Source organism: Lemur catta, chromosome 1, assembly GCF_020740605.2.
Source record: "Lemur catta isolate mLemCat1 chromosome 1, mLemCat1.pri, whole genome shotgun sequence".
Classification (NCBI taxonomy): domain Eukaryota; kingdom Metazoa; phylum Chordata; class Mammalia; order Primates; family Lemuridae; genus Lemur; species Lemur catta.
The window spans coordinates 159,887,976-159,906,398 of record NC_059128.1 but is presented as its reverse complement, the minus strand read 5'-3'; the positions used below and the strand labels follow the sequence as shown (position 1 = coordinate 159,906,398).

Here is an 18,423-nt window from a genome sequence, read left to right as displayed (position 1 = left end):
TGATCTGTCATAATTTTGGGTGATATTTAGGTTGCACAGTAGAGGACAAGTTTTGTTGGGGTGATGATATTTTTGTCCTGACTTGTTCCAAAAAGTGTCTGTGGCAAATAAAGTACATTGTGGTATTACTAAGTGAATCTGTGTAAAGAATTATGTATAGCTCAAGTCAAATTGAAGTTTTGTCTGTCTACAAGAGGTCTCCATCTACGCCTCGCCAACACAACTCTCAAAGAAATTAAACTCCCTTAAGACAGCAACCAATGTTTTGGTATTTAATAGATTCTCAGTGAACCTTTGAAAGAATGAATATATGGTCATGTGATATTTTGGAGGTAACCTAACTGGAAAGAAAGATTATAAATAAGCAGATGAAAGTAATTTTAGTATATTCTAATTCTGTTTATTTTGATAATTTATCTCTCAGCTAAAAAGTTGCCAAAGAATGAACCACAGAATCCGGGAGCAAATTCTGCCAGAGGAAGAGGAGTAGACCTTACTGAACCCACACAACCAACCAGGAGTCAGTGTTGTAGTAACTAAATCTCCAGTTTGAACTAGCTGGAATATTCTTCTGCTTCCTAAATGTTAATAACAGTGGAATTGGAGCATTTAACCAGCCCAGTATGACTTCCAAAAAGAAGAGACTTACGATAGAGTCGAGTTTCTAATACAGAATTATTTTAAGTGTTTTGAACTTAATTTTTAATAACATGCATGTGTCCCTCTGACTAATGTTTCAGCAATAGAAAGGGAAAATGAGAACTATATGTACACTTGTTTCATTGGAAGGTTGGGGGAATCATTCCTCATCACTAGGAATATAGACAAATGGTTAACCATCCAGTTTCTCCACACTAGTACAGTAGTCAACTATGAAAAAGATTTGCAACTTATTAATCTGGGATTTTCAAAAATTCATTTTTTAGAAAGAGATTCTAAAGACATTTATGCTTAGCTACAGTATTCAGGCAAGTCATAATTTCTCATGGTATCTTATATTTAAAGTGTACATTCCACATTTTAATAAATTTAGTGATAGGAAAACAGTCCCACATCTCCAGGGGGAAAAAAATGAACATTAGTGGCACCTAAAATAATAGCCAGTCCTGCTGTTTTTTAAATGGGGTAAAAAAGTCAAATGTAACCCCACCTTGTTTTAGGAATGTGAAAACTGATAAATGCATCTTAATGGATAGTGTTCCCTTCACACGTGTGAGCTCTTCAACAAAAATGAAACAAACCAGGTGTCTGTGATTTCTATTTAATCACTGCTGGCCATTACATAGGTTTTGTTGTTTGGGGGCAGGGAGGGGGCTTTTGTTCCCTTTTGACATAATATAGTCAATGCACTAACAATTATGTATACTCAAACTTGATTATTTTAAATTTGATCTTCAGCTGTACTGTAAATAGGGTACTCCATTGTAGTCTCCATATATGTATTACTTTACTGTAATATTTAAGAGTTGCTTAAAAGTATACAAAATGTACAGTTACTAAAACAGCTAATTCTTTCTTTCTTTCCCCCCTTTGAACGGAAGGGGATTCAGTTCTTAACATGGTTAGAACCATAATAAACAATGTACCCGTAATTTGTAACATAAGTATTGCAATATGTTAGTAACAATCTTGCAGCCTTGTTTTCCAAAGTTCATTTTATTTTGATTGGTTCAGTATATTGCACTAATTATTTTAGGTATTTTCATTATATGAAATCGACCATGTGTCAGAGATGATTTAATCTATTTAAGTGTTGGACTGCTAGGAGAACTTGTACATTTATGATAATGCAGAATTAGTAAGGAAAACGGTTCACCAGTGTTTAGTTTTATATTGAGGTGCTCAGGTTGGAATAAAGTGGTATAAAAAGCAAGTATTGTTTTTTTTCCCTCTTTTTTGGCATAAAACAGTAAACATACATAAATGGCATAATAACTGCTAATAACTGCTTTTATATTTTCTTTACTATGTTCTAAAAAATTATTTGGATGGTATGATGAATTATCCTAATAATCTGGCCTATTGAAGAATTGTCTTTATGGTGCCCTGGATAATTGGAACTTTATTTTTTACATCAGAAACTGATATTCACTTCCATTGAGAAGTATTACCATAACTGTAATGTTGTCTCTGGAGCCAGCCTCTAAAGCAGCATTTACAAGTTCATGGCTAACATACTCAGCTGCACCTTCATAGAAACTCTCGGTGCCTGATTTTTTCTCACTTTTTGGCACCCCATTTATGCTGTGTGGTTTGTAAGTTTCTTTCTCACTGCAAGGTTCATGATGAGTCGTTTCTGGTGGAACTCTTTCTATATTTTCAGGATTATAAATGAAATTGTTAGAATATTTTGAATTGGACAAATTTTCCTTTGAATTTGCAGTTGACAGACATTCTTCAGATTCAGGGTTATACTGAAACAATACATGAATATCACTTTCTGATTCAGTGATGTTTGTTTCACTGTTTGCTGGTGAGGATTTGTTTCGTATGATAGAATTGTATATTTGTTTATACACCTGAAACATTGTCATTGCCAGTGCAGTGACTTCCTTTGTATCCAGAACTTCCCAAACGCCATTAGTGGCTAAAATGAGGAATTGACATAAGTCGTCTATAGGGACAGAAATAGTTTGAGGTGCTGGGATTACGAATTTTTTCAGTTTGAGATTTCCATGAAATCCAAGTCCTCGTGTGGTTTTTATCTGCCCTTCTAGGAGCCCATATGGTTCATGTGAACTGATCACTGCTCCATTCTGAAGTACTCTTCTTCTTTCATTTATGTTTCGTGTAGTATGTTCTTTGGTTAGGCAAAAACCTTTCCCATTTCTGCATAAAACTGCCTGCACATTACCTGAAAGATTATTTTTTAAAAAAAATTTTATCATAGAAATAACCACTTGTATCAAAATCTACTGTTAACTTTAATAACTTTAATCCTGTGTTTCAATGCTAAACAAAAAGCAGGCCATGAAAAAATATTTTAAAAATATGTGTAATATTGTTATCACTACTGGATAGTTTACAGTAATTTAGATTTCAAACTGAGAAGAATTTATCCCTCATTGTTAAGCAACTTTTAGTGTTTAAAATTACTGCATTTAGTATTAAAACCACAAATAATGAAAAGTGACTTCTAAATTTTGTATCAAACAGCATCAGAAAATATTACTTATATTGGAGAGTCAAGACTTGAACTTTTTTTATAGCCAACATATATAGTCAATATAGCAGATTTTTAAAATGTTTTTAAATACATGCTTTTTCAATTAGAAACAATTATAAAGCATAGGATTTGACAGTTTTATAACTGGTAAAAGTTAAAACCTGAACATACTTAGCTCATGAGTAATGAAAAAATTAGAATGCCACCGTTAATGTTAGTCTTACTAGGTTCCTGTAATGTGTGGTTAAAAAAAAAAATTAAGTCAATTAGTCCTGTGAATGAAAAATATGTGTTATTCATGTGTTAAATGGATAATAGGCAGCCAACGTTAAATTAAACCCTTTGGTTGGAAACTGAAATTTTAAAAATTGGTTGTAGTTTATTCATGGTTCAGATGAACCTTTGATGTGTGCTTCATTGAAATATTTTTCTTTTTTTTTTGAGATGGTATCTCGCTCTGTAGCCTAGGTGGAAGTACAGTGACGTGACATAATCATAGTTTACTGCGGCCTCAGACTCCTGGGCTCAAGTGATCCTCCTGCCTCAGCCTCCCAAATAGCTGGAGGGGACTACAAGCGCACCTGGCTTCATTGAAATCTTAAAATCTAAACATGCCCTAAACAGACTGGAGGATAGTTGTTTGCTAAAACTGTCTTTGGTTTGTTAGGAAAAATTTAATTTCCCAAAGTTGTTAGGAACATAATTACCTATTTACCATAGGCAGTAGTTTTTCTTGATATCAAATCATTTATGATTTATAAAACGTTAGGTAAATTGTTTTGAGATGGGGTTAGTGATGTTTGAATATTATCTCTGAGAATTAAAATTCCTGGAATTGTATGCCCAGTTTACTTTAGGTAGAATATTCTGGTTTTGGCCAGGTGTGGTGGCTCATGCCTATCATCCATAGTGCTCCGGGAGACCGAGGTAGGAGGATTCCTTGAGGTCAGGAGTTTGAGACCAGCTTCGGCAAGAGTGAAACTCCATCCCTACTAAAAATGGGAAAAAAAATAAGCCAGATGTGGTGGCACATGCCTGTATTCCCAGCTACTTGGAAGGCTGAGGCAGGAGGATCACTTGAATCCAGGAGTTTGAAGTTGCTGTGAGCTAGGCTGTTGCCACAGCACTCTATGCAGGGCAACACAGTGAGACTCTGTCTCAAAAAAAAAAGATTCTGATTTTAAACATGATGCTATACCTAGGATCAGAATTTTGTTCCTGGGGTTCAATTCTAGGCCTTCAATTTTTTTAGGTGAGGGAATTTGGGCTTAGAAGGCTGAGGTCCATGCAACTAGTATAGTTTGAAAGCCTAAGTTGTTAAAGCATTAGTGTCAGGTGTAGACAGAGACTATTAGCTCATTTACATAATGGGAATTATTAATGGCTGAGCTACTGGATTGGAACTAAAAGATGATGTATGTGAAACTTGAGAACTGTATAAATGGTAGTTCTAAAAACTACACAACCCCCCATTTAAAGAAATATATTCCATTTATTAATGTTTTGTATTAACTTGTCATTACTGCTGGTCATTCTTAACATTCTGAAGAAGCTAAATCAGTAAAATCTTTTAATGGACTGTAAATTATTGCTGTATCTGCAGAGTGGCATGGAATAGTATTTAGCATGTCAACTGAGTAAAACTAATTGTTCTGTTAGGAGGACATAACAGTTTACTAGCTCTTAAAGTAGGCAAATTTTTATGTGTGCAAGTATATACATATGGATAGTGTGGTGCTAGCTCTGAAAACACAGTGGACATAATTGAACTCAGAATAGTGAAATCCATTGATTTCCTAAATGTTTGCATGTAGGAAGCCAAAACCCATTCAGCAAAAAGAAAAAGCATTTGTTCCTTTCTATGTAATTTGAAAAGAATTTAAAAGAAATATGAACTTAGGCCAGGCACAGTAGCTCACATCTGTAATCCTGGCACTCTGGGAGGCCGAGGCGGGAGGATCGCTCGAGGTCAGGAGTTCGAGACTAGCCTGAGCAAGAGCAAGACCCCGTCTTTGCAAAAAAAAATAGAACTTATCTGGATAACTGAAAATATATAGAAAAATTAGCCAGGCATGGTGGGGCATGCCTGTAGTCCCAGCTACTCGGGAGGCTAAGGCAGGAGGATCGCTTGCGCCCAGGAGTTTGAGGTTGCTGTGAGCTAAGCTGACACCACGGCACTCTAGCCAGGGCAAACGATCGAGACTCTGCCTCCAAAAAAAAAAATATGAACTTAAAGTGGAAGGGTGGTAATGGGTATTTTGATTTTAGTTGCTTCTGCAGAGAGCTTGATAAATGTAACCTTATGCACTATTTGCCGTTTTTACCCCTGTGCTAGAGTAGGAACTGCCATTTTGGCTCATTTTGTGAACATCTCTTAGGTTCAACACAAAATTTCCTAGGAGAGTCATTAAACTCTGGTTGCAGATGTTGCTCTGACAGTGGCTTGCTGTCAGACTTAAAGCAAGTTACTTAATCAACAGTATATCCATCCTATTAAAGAGAAATACTGCCTTCTGAATGGTTCACATCCTTATATGAATGGTGTATGAAGGAAAGAAAAAGTAAAGGAGAGGTAGCTAGTGTTTCTCAACTATTCATGCATGTAACCCAGAAAATAGAAGGTAAATAAGATTCAGGCCTGGAAGAGTACTAATGGAACAGAGATTTTAGAAAATCAGGTGTGCAGAGTCAATAGTCTTGATTACCTGAACATGGAGTGGCATGCTGTCAGCTACAAATGAGGTTGTTGAAGTCATGCATTAAGCTGAAAGCTTGAATAGCATGATGAACAAAAGGCCCCCATGAAGATGGGAAATTGGAGGAACATTTTAAAAAATCAGTGTTATGTCCATGTAGTCTGAAGAGTGGTAGAGAGAGGAGCAAGTCTGACAGTTTAAAAGAGAGGACAGTTTGGCTTTAAAGAAAAGTTTCTGTAACATCTATTTGGAAGAAATGAGAACAGCTAACCAAGCAGTGAACTATGTGATGAAGACCATTACATAAAAATTTTAATCTGAGCATAAGTGAATTCAATTCCTAGACACAAAGGTAACAACTTCTAGTAGTTGGAGAGATTGTGCTCTTCAGAAAATATTATCAGAATGAAAATGGAACAGGATTACTTGAAGAGCAACAAGTTCAGGGATAGTAATCTTGAGGACTAAAAAGCTGCTTTGGCGTGATGCTTAAACCTTTTAAAGTGGCGTAGTCCATTTCTTATGCGGAGGACAATGATACAATTTTCTCCCGCAATTACTGGTCATCTCCAACTTTTGTGAGAAGGAAGAATCCAGTAAACTTGAAAGTGAGTTCTAGAATCCCAAGCAGGGAATTCTAGAGCTGAGTGGGCAAGATCAAGATTTTTCTCAGATAAAATCAGAAAGCTTAGTGTTGATTAGAACAGGGAATTTTTAAGAATGAGGGAAGAGGAAGAGAAGTTTTATGTGTTGGTAAGAAAAAACATACCTAGGATGGACAAGATTGGCATGATGTAATAGAGGGTTTGGGGTAGAAGAACAGCTTGGGAGAGTGGAAAGACAGACTTAAGAGTCTGACAGACTTTAATCCCAACATTTTGTCTGTGTGACTTTCATTATGTTACTTTATTTCCCTAAGTAACAGTTTTTCACCTGCAGTGTTACTTGTTAAGGTTATTGTGAGACTTCAAGAAGGTAACATAGTAGGCAGACACTTAGAAAAGTTATTTAGTGTTCCAAGAAAGGGAGAGCAGGCAGAGAGAGGCAACTAAGAGAAACTGAAGAGAAACATTTCAGACCCATTTATAATGGAATTATAAAATCTTTATGCAGTAGAATTACAAGAGAGTAGGTAACGGTAACTTGGATCTTGTGAAAAGAGGAAATAGTCGGGAAGAGAAAAGGAGCAGTCACAAAGGATCATAAGTAAATGTAAACATGCATTTAAATAAGGTTAGGGAAACAGCCTATGTCCAATTTTTATTCAGGGCTGTAATTTAGGCAAAAGAGGCTGAATTTGTTTAATCATAAGCATGGATAGCAGCTTTGTGCCTCTTTCAGCTAATGATTAGCATAAGAGAGCCTCACTAATATGGAACTAGTTTTCATTGGATGTTTGAAAGATTATTTTGTTTATTTTGTAAGATGTGTAATCATGAAACTCATGGTCATGGTACATTGCTCACCATTGTACACCTAATGCCTAACAGTATTTTACACATGGTTCTCAACTGTTTGCGAAATATTTTTTAAATGTGTTCTCAGAATCAGGTTGATAACACATGTAAGTTCCACCACCACCACCAGAAAAAGGGAGAAGGGGGAAGGGAGGTATATAAAAAGGTCAGTGTTATTTTAAATATATGGTTTCTTTCCTGCATAAAATGAGGGAGATTCTGGAGTTGAATTAGGTTTTAGGGAAAAGGAGTAGGGATGTAAATAAATTTAAAAGCAACTTATTAAACCAGTGTGAATGAACAGAAATTTTTCAAATCTATAGAAACAATCACATCTAGACAGGAAAATGAAACAATTAAATGAAGTCTGTAAATACTGCAGCAGTAATAAATGAAAGAAGACAACACAGGAATGAAGACACTAAAAACAGTAGAGGCCGGGCATGGTGGCTCACGCCTGCAATCCTAGCACTCTGGGAGGCTGAGGTGGGAGGATCGTTTGAGCTCAGGAGTTTGAGACCAGCCTGAGCAAGAGCAAGACCCCGTCTCTACTAAAAAAAATAGAAAGAAATTAGCTGGACAACTAAAAATACACAGAAAAAATCAGCTGGACATGGTGGCGCATGTCTGTGGTCCCAGCTACTTGGGAGGCTGAAGCAGAAGGATTGCTCGAGCCCAGGAGTTTGAGGTTGCTGTGAGCTAGGCTGACACCATGGCACTCTAGCCAGGGAGACAGAGCAGGACTCTGCCTCAAAAAAAAAAAAAAAAAAAGCTCATATTGTTCATTTGAAGTAACCAGACTTCAAGTCTTTTAGACTTGAGTCTTGTCTCACTTACTGGTTGTGTAAGCTTATATTATGCTTTGATGAGCCTCACTCATATATTAAAAATGTGATTATCCTTATAGGTTGTGAGGATTAGATGAAAGGAGTGACTTGGTGAACTTGAGAAGAGAAGGAAGGGGGCTTAAGGTGGCCATTAATTAAAAATTTGTGAATAATAGAGAAGTGGTGGGTAAAGTTGTGCCTGGTCTCTCCATCTAGTGTGAGTTCACAGACAGAAAGCTAGGACACTAGTAAATAAACATAGTTTATGGAGCCTTATTTAAAGAAATTATTAAGAAAAATGTATAATCTAGACAAAGATCTTGGAATAGCAGATAAACTAAAACATTCATATTTAAAAACTAACCGCAATGGAGGAGTCTGGGGCCTTGGATTGACTCTCCCACTGAGAACAAGTAAATACCCTAGGTAATATACCAGAAAGTACAAAATTCTAAAGTAAAAAGAGCAATGACTGAATCCAGGTATACCAAGAGCAAAAGCCATCTTTTACCTGAGAGCGTGTATTGAGCTGCATATACAAAACATTGAATTTTTGCAGGGTTTTTGGACAGGAGACAAAACCTAGAGCTTGTCCACGGTGGGGAAACTAATTGGCTCTCCTCAGCAAAGATGGGACCCCAAAGGACCATGGCCTCACTGAAACAGTGAACCATTACTCACATGGCAGAAAAAATGGACTATTACAAATTCTGATGCTGAACTATCAAGATAAACATGATCCATTGGAAGAAAGGGGAAAAAAAGGAAGCCACACAACTTGGAACCACCAACCTTCATGTATTTGTAGTCGGAAAACTTCAAATGGATCATCATGTTCATCTTGATAGTGTCAACAGGCAGACACCAGTCAGGAGCAAATTCAGTACTCTAGACGCCAAACCCTCAAGTAATACCCTAAAACATCAATCTATGGAATTTCTTACCCTTTTGGTCAAGATACAGTAACAGTGAGTAGATTTCCACTTTCATCTGTGTTCAAAAGACAGCCGAGAGTCCAGGGTTTACCTCGGACAGAATACTAGAGAGAAAAGAACTGCGCAGAGAATCCCAGAGATCTCCAGAGGGTCTTCTTCAAGTGTTCAGAAGGGTCCTGATCAGTGTCTGTGTGAGGAAAATCCGCAACACTGGGGCAAGATTTGAAAAGGATTAGAGGGACTATCACCCAGCAATGGGAACAATTCCTGTCCCAACCAGCCAGTCTGAAAAAATACATAATTCATGAATCATTGGGTAGTTTACTTAGGAAGATCTTGCCTCAGTAGAGAGGAATAATTAGACTAAATTGTGCCCTGCTCAGGACCTGCCTGGCAAATTATTAATATAAAAGCAAGATCTGAAAGAATCAAACTGTTATCTGGGTAATTTTATCCCAGAACAAAGCTCAAGACAGTATGTCCAAAAACATACCTTTATGTCCTAACCCTCAGAATCTGAATATAACTTTATTTGGAAAAATGGTCTTTGCAGTTGTAATTAAGGATCTTAAAATGAGATCATCCTGGATTATCCAAGTGGGCAGTAAATCTGATTAGAAATGTCCATATAAGAGACACACAGAGTAGAGAGACATGGGGAGAATAGAAAAAAAGCCATTTGAAGATTGAGGCAGAGGCCGAGCACAGTGGCTCGTGGCTATAATCTCAGTGCTTTGGGAAGCTGAGGCAAGAAGATTGCTTGAGCCCAAGAGTTTGAGACCAGTCAGCCTAGACAACATAGCAAGACCCATCTCTACAAAAAGAAAAAAAAAAAAAAAATTTTTTTTTTTTAATTATCTGAGTGTGTTAGTGTATGCCTATAGTCCTAGGTACTCAGTAGTCTCACATGAGCCCAGGAGAATCACTTGAACCCAGGAGTTCAAGGTTACAATGAGCTATGATTGGACCACTGAACTCCAACCTGGGCAACAGAGTGAGACCCTGTCTCTAAAAAAATTTTTTTAAAGATCAAGAGAGAGATTGGAATTATGCAGCCACAGGCAAGGGAATGCCTGGAGCCACCATAAATTAGAAGCGGCAAGAAAGGATTTTCCCCTAGGGACTTCAGAAGAAGCATGGCCCTGCTAACACGTTAACTTCAGGCTTCTGGCCTCCAGAACCATGAGAGAGTAACTTTCTGTTGTTTTAAGCCACCAAGTTTCTGGTAATTTGTAATAGCAGCCTTAGAAAACTAGTGCACCAGGCATGCAAATAAGCAGGAAAATACTACCCATGATAAGTGAAAAGTCAATGAATTAAAACCAACCCCAAAATGATACAGATGTCAAATTAATAGGTGAGAACATAAAAAGTTATAACTGCATTCTATGTGTTCAAAAATTAAGTGGGGACAAGATGGCACTGAAGGCGAAGAAGGAAGCTCCTGCCCCTCCCAAAGGCAAAGCCAAAGCAAAGGCCAAGAAGGCAGCGCTAAAAGGCGTCCACTGCCACAAAAAAAAAATAAGATCTGTGTATCACCCACCTTCTGGCAGCCAAAGACACTGCGCTCTGGAAGAGCGCCCCCAGGAGAAACAAGCTTGATCACTATGCCATCATCAAGTTCCCCTTGACCACTGAGTCTGCCATGAAGAAGATAGAAGACAACAACACACTTGTGTTCAGTGTGGATGTCAAAGCCAATAAGCAGGCGGGGTGCGGTGGCTCACGCCTGTAATCCTAGCACTCTGGGAGGCCGAGGCGGGTGGATTGTTTGAGCTCAGGAGTTCGAGACCAGCCTGAACAAGAGCGAGACCCCCATCTCTACTAAAAATAGAAAGAAATGATTTGGACAACTGAAAATATGTAGAAAAAAATTAGCCAGGCATGGTAGCGCATTTCTGTAGTCCCAGCTACTCAGGAGGCTGAGGCAGGAGGATGGCTTGAGCCCAGGACTTTGAGGTTGCTGTGACCTAGGGTGACACCACGGCACTCTAGCCCAGGCAACAGAGTGAGACTCTGTCTCAAAAAAAAAAATGTATGCAGGGAGCAAGAAACCAGGAAAATGACCAAAAGATTTAACAACAACCAACAAAAGAACCAAATGCAACAAATTTAAAAAATCTTAAAAGTTTAGGAAAATAAAATGACTTAAACATATGAAGAGAAAATTAGTGAACTGGAAAAGTGATATGAAGCAATGGTCTAAAAGGCAGCACAAACATGGAAAAATAAAAGAGAATTTAACTTAGAGTAAGAAGGTCTAAGATAAGCCTTACCACAACACTAGAATGAAAAGAAAGAATGGGCAGAGGCAAAATTTGACAAAATAGTGGCAGACACCAATTCACAAACTCAAGAAGCCAAAATAATCCCAAATGGGGTTTTTAAAAAATGTACTTGTAGACACATCATAGGGAAATTGTGCAACATTAAAGACAAAGATATTTTAAAAGCAACAAAAAAGAAAAAAAAATGATTACCTTCAAAGGGTCTGCTTTTTATCAGCAACGATAGAAGCCAAAAGAGAGTGGAAAGATATCTTCAAAATGCCGAGAAAAAAATAGCTGCCATACTAAAATTTTTACCAAACAAAAATGTCGTTTGAGAAAATTTCACACAAAGTCTGAGTTTGTCACCAACAAACCATCATTAACAAAAACTCTACAGGATGTCTTCCCGGCAGAAGAGAAAATATTCCACGAGAGAAGAAAGAATACAAGTAACAGTAAACATGTGAATAAAGATAAACAAATATAAAATGTATAAACCAATAATAATGTCTTGTGAAATTGCTTAAGTGGAATTAAAATATGCAACAATACAATACAAGTTAAGAAAGTGAATGGAATTAGTGTTCTTTGTTCTTTTTTTTTTTTTTTCCTGATTCAACCTGAAGGAAGGAATTAGAGTGTTCTAAGAGGCCAGGTGCAGTGGTTCATGCCTATAATCCCAGTGCTCTGGGAGGCTGAGGCAGGAGATTAGACCTGGAGATCAGAACCAAACAAACAGGAGGGAGTCTAGACATTAATGATAATGGCCACTTACTGAATAATGAATATCTCATCATTTGTCATTTAACTTTACAGGGACCCTGAGATCTAATGGCATTTTCCATGGGGATTGCAATTCCAACAATATAGATCAGTACCAAATTGACCTGAAATCCAAAATGAATATGTCCATGAAGGATTTGTAGCCTCAGCACAGAGTATGAGAAAAATGACAATGACTCTGAGGTAATTGATATTGCACTTAGCTTCTTGGTATTGCTTAGTCTGGAGTCCTCCTTATTTTGGGCTGATAATCAAAGCTGGATCAGAAACAAGCTGACTTTCAGGGACCTTAATGTTGAAATGGTCTTTGTGATTATCTGGCTCTTGCAATATCATCTCTGCCACAATGTCCCACTCACTGAGGCCCAGCCTCCTCAGGCTCTGGAAGCAATCTTCTTAAAAGGTAGCATTATATAGCAGGACTGATTACCAGCTTCAATTCCTATTACCTCTGAGACCTTGAACAAATTATCTCACATTTCCAAGCTTCCATTTCTCATATGAAACATTGAGTTAACAATACTTAGTTAACATTAGATATCAGAGTTCTTATAAGAGTAAATGAGGAAATTACTCTGTGTTCAATATTCAATAAGTGGACACTATCATGAATAATAATTCTATACATGAAAGGGGTAGTAGAACCCTAGAAAAGCATCATGGAACTCAGGTTAACTTTGCTAAAACAATTTTATCTCTGGGCTTTCCATTTTGGCAAGCTCCTAAGCCAAGACTTCAAGCACTTAAAGTCAGAAGAATTGCTTCTTAAAATAAAGTTAAAAGAATACAACCATCTTTTTGGAGAAGGGAATACATGCCCATAAAACTGAGGCATGAACTGTCATTCTCTCTGAGATGAAACTGATGCTACTTGGCTAGTGAGCATGAGAAAGACCTATTGCAAATGTATTAGTTATCAGAACAACTGACCAGTTTCAACAATTATATTAACAATAATCAAACAACTTTCCATTCTTTTGAAAAAAGGAAGTGTGCAAAACATTTTTCATTTTGTTCAAATCTAAGCATATGTAGTATATTTGCTTTTTATCTTTATAAGCAACTCTATTGCTATCCGTCTTGGAAAATTTAATGTTTTTGTCACATTATTTCATATCTGTGTCTCCTTGAAAAATAAATATGATTATTATTGTGCCTGCAATCTGCAATTAAACTGTGGTTATTTGTTGTTTCTTAAATTGGTCAATGTGATTGCTAGGCACTATTAAGTCACTAAATATTAGGATACGAAAAAATTCTGGAAGCCTGAGAGGTTTTGCTGCCAGTAATCAAAAATGTAAAGGTGTTATTTGGTGCTATTCAATATACATACCAGTGTTTGCAACATGTAATATTCCAGAAATTATTTCTGGCATCTTCTGAAAAGGATAGCTCTCTGCCAATCTATCATAGTTATTAGTTTTCCTCCAATTCTTATGAGGGTAAGGACTTTTAATGCTGCCTTCTAATACACAAGTAACTGCAGAGCAGCCACTCCATCGAACCCTGGACACTTCTTTCCTTCCGAGACGTAAAAGCCTATCCATTCTCCAAAATGCTTTTGCAAAGGCCTTGTGTATGTCCTCATACTCACTCCTCATTGCTCTTGTCTTTTTGTTTGTGGAAGAAAAGAGGTCTTCTATTGCTATGTATTCTTCTCTAAACACAGTATGAAAGGAATTGATTATTTGTTTCTCTTCAAGTGTCATTTGGTAGGAAGGATCAAATTTGGAAAGTTGGTGGAGAAGTAAAACTGGGAGTTCCATTGATGTCAACTCGGCTGCTGAGGCACCATGATGTCCATCAAACAAACCAAAAAAACACACATTGGGTCTGTTGCCAAAATTATTCACTACAGTGAATTTATCACTCATGTCAGCTTTCCATGTAGAATTCCTGTCTTCACAAATGGATACTCCTTTAATTAACAGATGACCGATTTTTTGAGAATATATGGAACTCCTGTCAATGTTATGAAAAATCTTATAGTATGCTGGTATTTCTTTCTTCCAGATCAGCTCAAAGGCATTATTGATGCTCTGTAGGATTTTTTCATTGAATGTAAAGGATGACAATAGTTTAGAAATTATATACTGTCTCTGAACAGCAAGTATTAAGGGCTGTGGTTTCTTTCCAGCCATCCACTGGAAACCCAATGTGGCTAGAGCTACATGTTCCTTTTTATGGAGAAAAATATCAGTTACATTAATTTCATTCTTGCATATGGAACAGGGTAATGTGATCCTTTGCTCTAAGACCTGTTGCTCCTCAGGGTTTCCAGCACTTTTCAATGGTCTTATCTTTTTCTTTCTAACATGCTTTCTTCTGAATGAAACTGGAATTTCCTCATCTGAATCAAACGTTGATTTTTTCCTACTCCATTCTCTTGATTTCCAAAACACTCTGCAAACAGGATGAGAGATATTTACATGCCAGGAATGATGCAATGAAAACCTCTTCAAGAAGGCTTGTATCATTTCAGTTTGCTTTGGCTCCTCACAGTCTAGAATAGGCCTAGAATTGAACATTCTGATTCACCTTTCCATGATTTCCCAAAAAACACATAATAAGTACTCAATAAATTGACCTGTGTCTACCTGAAAGAAATTAGGCAAAATCTCCACAAAATCAGCTAGACATCTAAACAACTACTCAGAGAAATTAGCAAAATATTATGTCCCAGGCATGTGAAAGTATATGTTTGAGACCTAGGATTTTGATTTCTAACATGAACGTACAGTCATGTGTTGCATAACAAAGTTTCAGTTAATGTCAGACCACATATATGACAGTGATCCCATAAGATTATAATGGAGCTTAAAAATTCCTATTGCCTAGTGATGTTGCTGTCTTAATGTCATAGTCAACACGTTACTCGTGTTTGTGGTGATGCTGGTGTAAACAAACCTGTGCTGCCAGTCATATAAAAGCATAGCACATACAGTTATGTATATAATACTTGATAATAAATGACTGTTAATAGTTTATGTCTTCTCTCTTTTTTTTTTTTTTTTTTTTTTTTTGAGACAGAGTCTCACTCTGTTGCCTGGACTAGAGTGCCATGGCATCAGCCTAGCTCACAGCAACCTCAGACTCCTGGGTTCAAGCAATCCTTCTGCCTCAGCCTCCCGAGCAGTTGGGACTACAGGCGTGCCCCACCATGCCCAGCTAATTTTTCTATATATATTTTTATCTGTCCATATAATTTCTTTCTATTTTTAGTAGAGACAGGGTCTTGTTCTTGCTCAGGCTGGTCTCAAACTCCCGACCTCAAACGATCCTCCCACCTCGGCCTCCCAGAGTGCTAGGATTACAGGCTTGAGCCACTGCACCTGGCCAGTTTATGTCTTTACTATACTTTTTATCAGTATTTTAGAGTGTACTCCTTCTACTTATTTACAAACAAACAAACAACCAAAAGCTAACTGAAAAAGAGCCTGAGAGAGATCCTTCAGGAGGTATTCCAGGATAAGGCATTGTTATCACAGGAGATGGCAGCTCCATACATATTATTGCCCCTAAAGACCATCCAGTGGGACAAGATGTGGAGGTGGAAGACAGTTATATTGATAATCCTGACTCTGTGTAGGCCTAGGCAACTGTGTGTGTTTGTGTCTTACTTTTTAACAAAAAAGGTTAAACAGAAAAAAATTAAAAATTTTAAAATAGAAAAAAGCTTATCAAATAAGGATATGAAGAAAGAAAATATTTTTGTATAGCTGCACATTGTGTTTGTGTTTTAAGCTAAGTATTATTACAAAAGACACAAAAAGCTAAAAAAAAAAGTTTTAAAGTAAAAGTTACAGTAAGCTAAGGTTAATTTAATATTGAAGAAACAAACCTTTTAAAATTTAGTGTAATATAAATATAAAGTGTTTATAAAGTCCACAGTGGTGTACACTAATGTCTTAGGCCTCCACACTCACTCACCACTCACTCACTGACTCACCCAGAGCAACTTCCAGTCCTGCAAGCTCCATTCATGGTAAGCACCCAATACAGGCGTACCATTTTGTATATTTTTTATACCATATTTTTACTGTACCTTTTTAAATGTGTCAATGTTTATGTACACGAATACTTACCATTGTGTTACAATCGCCTACAGTATTCAGTACAGTAACATGCTGTGCAGGTCTGTAGCCCAGGAATAATAGGCTCTACAATAAAGCCTAGGTGTGTAGTACGCTATACCATGTAGGTTTGCGTAGGTACATTCCCGTGTTTGCATAACAAAATAGCCTAACAACACATCTCTCAGAATGTATCCCCATCGTTGCAGCATGGCTATAATTACTTTTGCACTCCATTTTGTCTGGTTTAAAACACTTTTGTCCTAATTAAAGGGTTCACAAGAAAATGAATGGGCCATGCCATAATGAAGCAGAACAATGAAAAGAACTGATAGTACGGGCAGAATTTTTTAAGACTGCAATGAGTACAAAAACTACATCTTTTCTTTCCTGTCCCCAGGTGTGTGCCGAGGACAGAAAGGAAAAGATATGGAGTTGGATGAGACATCTCTGGAGAACAGGCACCCTTTTCTATACCCCTTCCTATCAGAGGCATCTAGCACAGTATTCAGCACGTGGGGCCATTTTTAACTCATTTTATGCATGATTTCTGGAGCATGAGATCTTTTCAAGGGCCTGTGAAACATTAGAGACCTGAAAAGAAATGCTTTAGTTATAAAATATTTTAAAACCTGAAAAATATTAAAGTTAGTAACTTTAAATGTTTATGAAATGTGACATTTTGAAAACTATTCAACTTCAGCTCAGTTCATATATAAATTGTATTTGATATGGGTACCTTTTAATGTGTTAGCTGTAATGACTGGGTGAGGGCTACAGTAAGAATACCTGGAGCCTATAAATACCTAAAACATCTCAGGTATATAATAAACACCCAAGAATGTTGGTGATTGTTGAGATAAGAAATGAGCTCATTTAGTCATAATGACAATATGACAATAATAATGAAAATATCTTTGGCTGGGCTCATTGGCTCATGCCTGTAATCTTAGCACTTTGGGAGGCTGAGGCAGGAGGATTCCTTGAGGCCAGGAGTTTGAGGCTGCTGTGAGCTAGGCTGACATCATGGCACTCTAGCCCGGGCAACAGAGTGAGACTGCCTCTACAAAAAAAATAAATAAATAAAATAAAATAAAATAAAATAAAATGGCATAGTATTTGCATATAACCTATGCACTTCCTCCCATATACCTTAAATAATCTCTTGATTATTTACAATACATAATATAATTGTAAATGCTATGTAAATAGTTCTTATAGTGTATTTTTAAAATCTGTATTGTTTTTAGTTATCATATCATATTTTTTGCTGTTTGGGGGGGTTTGAATATTTTGTATTCAAATTTGGTTGAATCCATGGATACAGAACTCAAGGATAAGGAGGCCCAACTCTGCTGTGAAAAATGTAGACTTTGGATTTTTAAAAAAACTATCTTCACTTACTAACTGTATAAGCTTAGTCAAATCATTTAATCTCTCTGAGCATCTGCTTTCTTATCTTTAAAGTGCACAGGGTTGCTTTTAGCATCAAATGAGATAAATGGTGATGCAGTTGGCACATTGGGGACACTCAAAAAATGTCTGCTCTTTCCACCCTAAGTGAAAAGGACACTAAGAAAGATACAAAATGAAAACATATTACGTAAAGGCATGAAATTGCAATGCTTAGAGGTAAGTGTGTTTTACGTGAAACCAATTTAAGAAAAAAATTAGGAGATCAATGGGAGCAAATTGTTTTAACAACAGAACCCAAATCTGAATACTTCAGAATTGCATAATGCATACTTATTAGTATGTTGTAGTTAAGTTGTTTACCTTATTGCTTAATTACAGCTATGTTACACAGTTTAATAAATAATAAACTGGACAAATAAAATACAGCACAATTTTGGAAAATTTATGTAAATTAAAAATGCATGGGCCGGGCATGGTGGCCCACGCCTGTAATCGTAGCACTCTGGGAGGCCAAGGTGAGAGGATCACTTGAGGTCAGGAGTTCAAGACCAGCCTGAGCAAGAGCAAGATCCCATCTCTACTAAAAATAGAAAAAAATTATCTGGACAACTAAAAATATATAAAAAAAATTAGCCGGGCATGGTGGCACATGCCTGTAGTCCCAGCTACTCAAGAGGCTGAGGCAGGAGGATCACTTGAGCCCAGGAGTTTGAGGTTGCAGTGAACTATGATGACACCACTACACTCTAGCCTGGGCAACAGAGCAAGTCTCTGTCTCAAGGGGGGGAAAAAAAAGAACT

At 37.1% G+C, this 18,423-nt stretch overlaps 2 protein-coding genes across 2 annotated transcripts in view; one reads left to right on the top strand and one right to left on the bottom strand.

Moving 5' to 3' along the window:
- Positions 1 to 1,873, top strand: part of RAB5A (RAB5A, member RAS oncogene family) — a 29,686-nt gene extending 27,813 nt beyond the window's left edge. Inside the window, exon 6 of the mRNA XM_045538108.1 lies at positions 425 to 1,873. Coding sequence (XP_045394064.1) covers positions 425 to 540 — 116 coding nt within the window. The 3' untranslated portion in view covers positions 541 to 1,873. The remainder of the gene's footprint in view (positions 1 to 424) is intronic.
- A 196-nt stretch (positions 1,874 to 2,069) lies between these two features.
- On the bottom strand, positions 2,070 to 14,662 carry PP2D1 (protein phosphatase 2C like domain containing 1). Its single transcript, XM_045559105.1, has 2 exons — positions 13,468 to 14,662; positions 2,070 to 2,854 (listed from the first exon to the last, which is right to left on the bottom strand). Exons 1-2 carry the CDS (start codon positions 14,660 to 14,662, stop codon positions 2,070 to 2,072), a joined length of 1,980 nt encoding a protein of 659 aa, XP_045415061.1.
- Between the last annotated feature and the right edge of the window lie 3,761 nt (positions 14,663 to 18,423).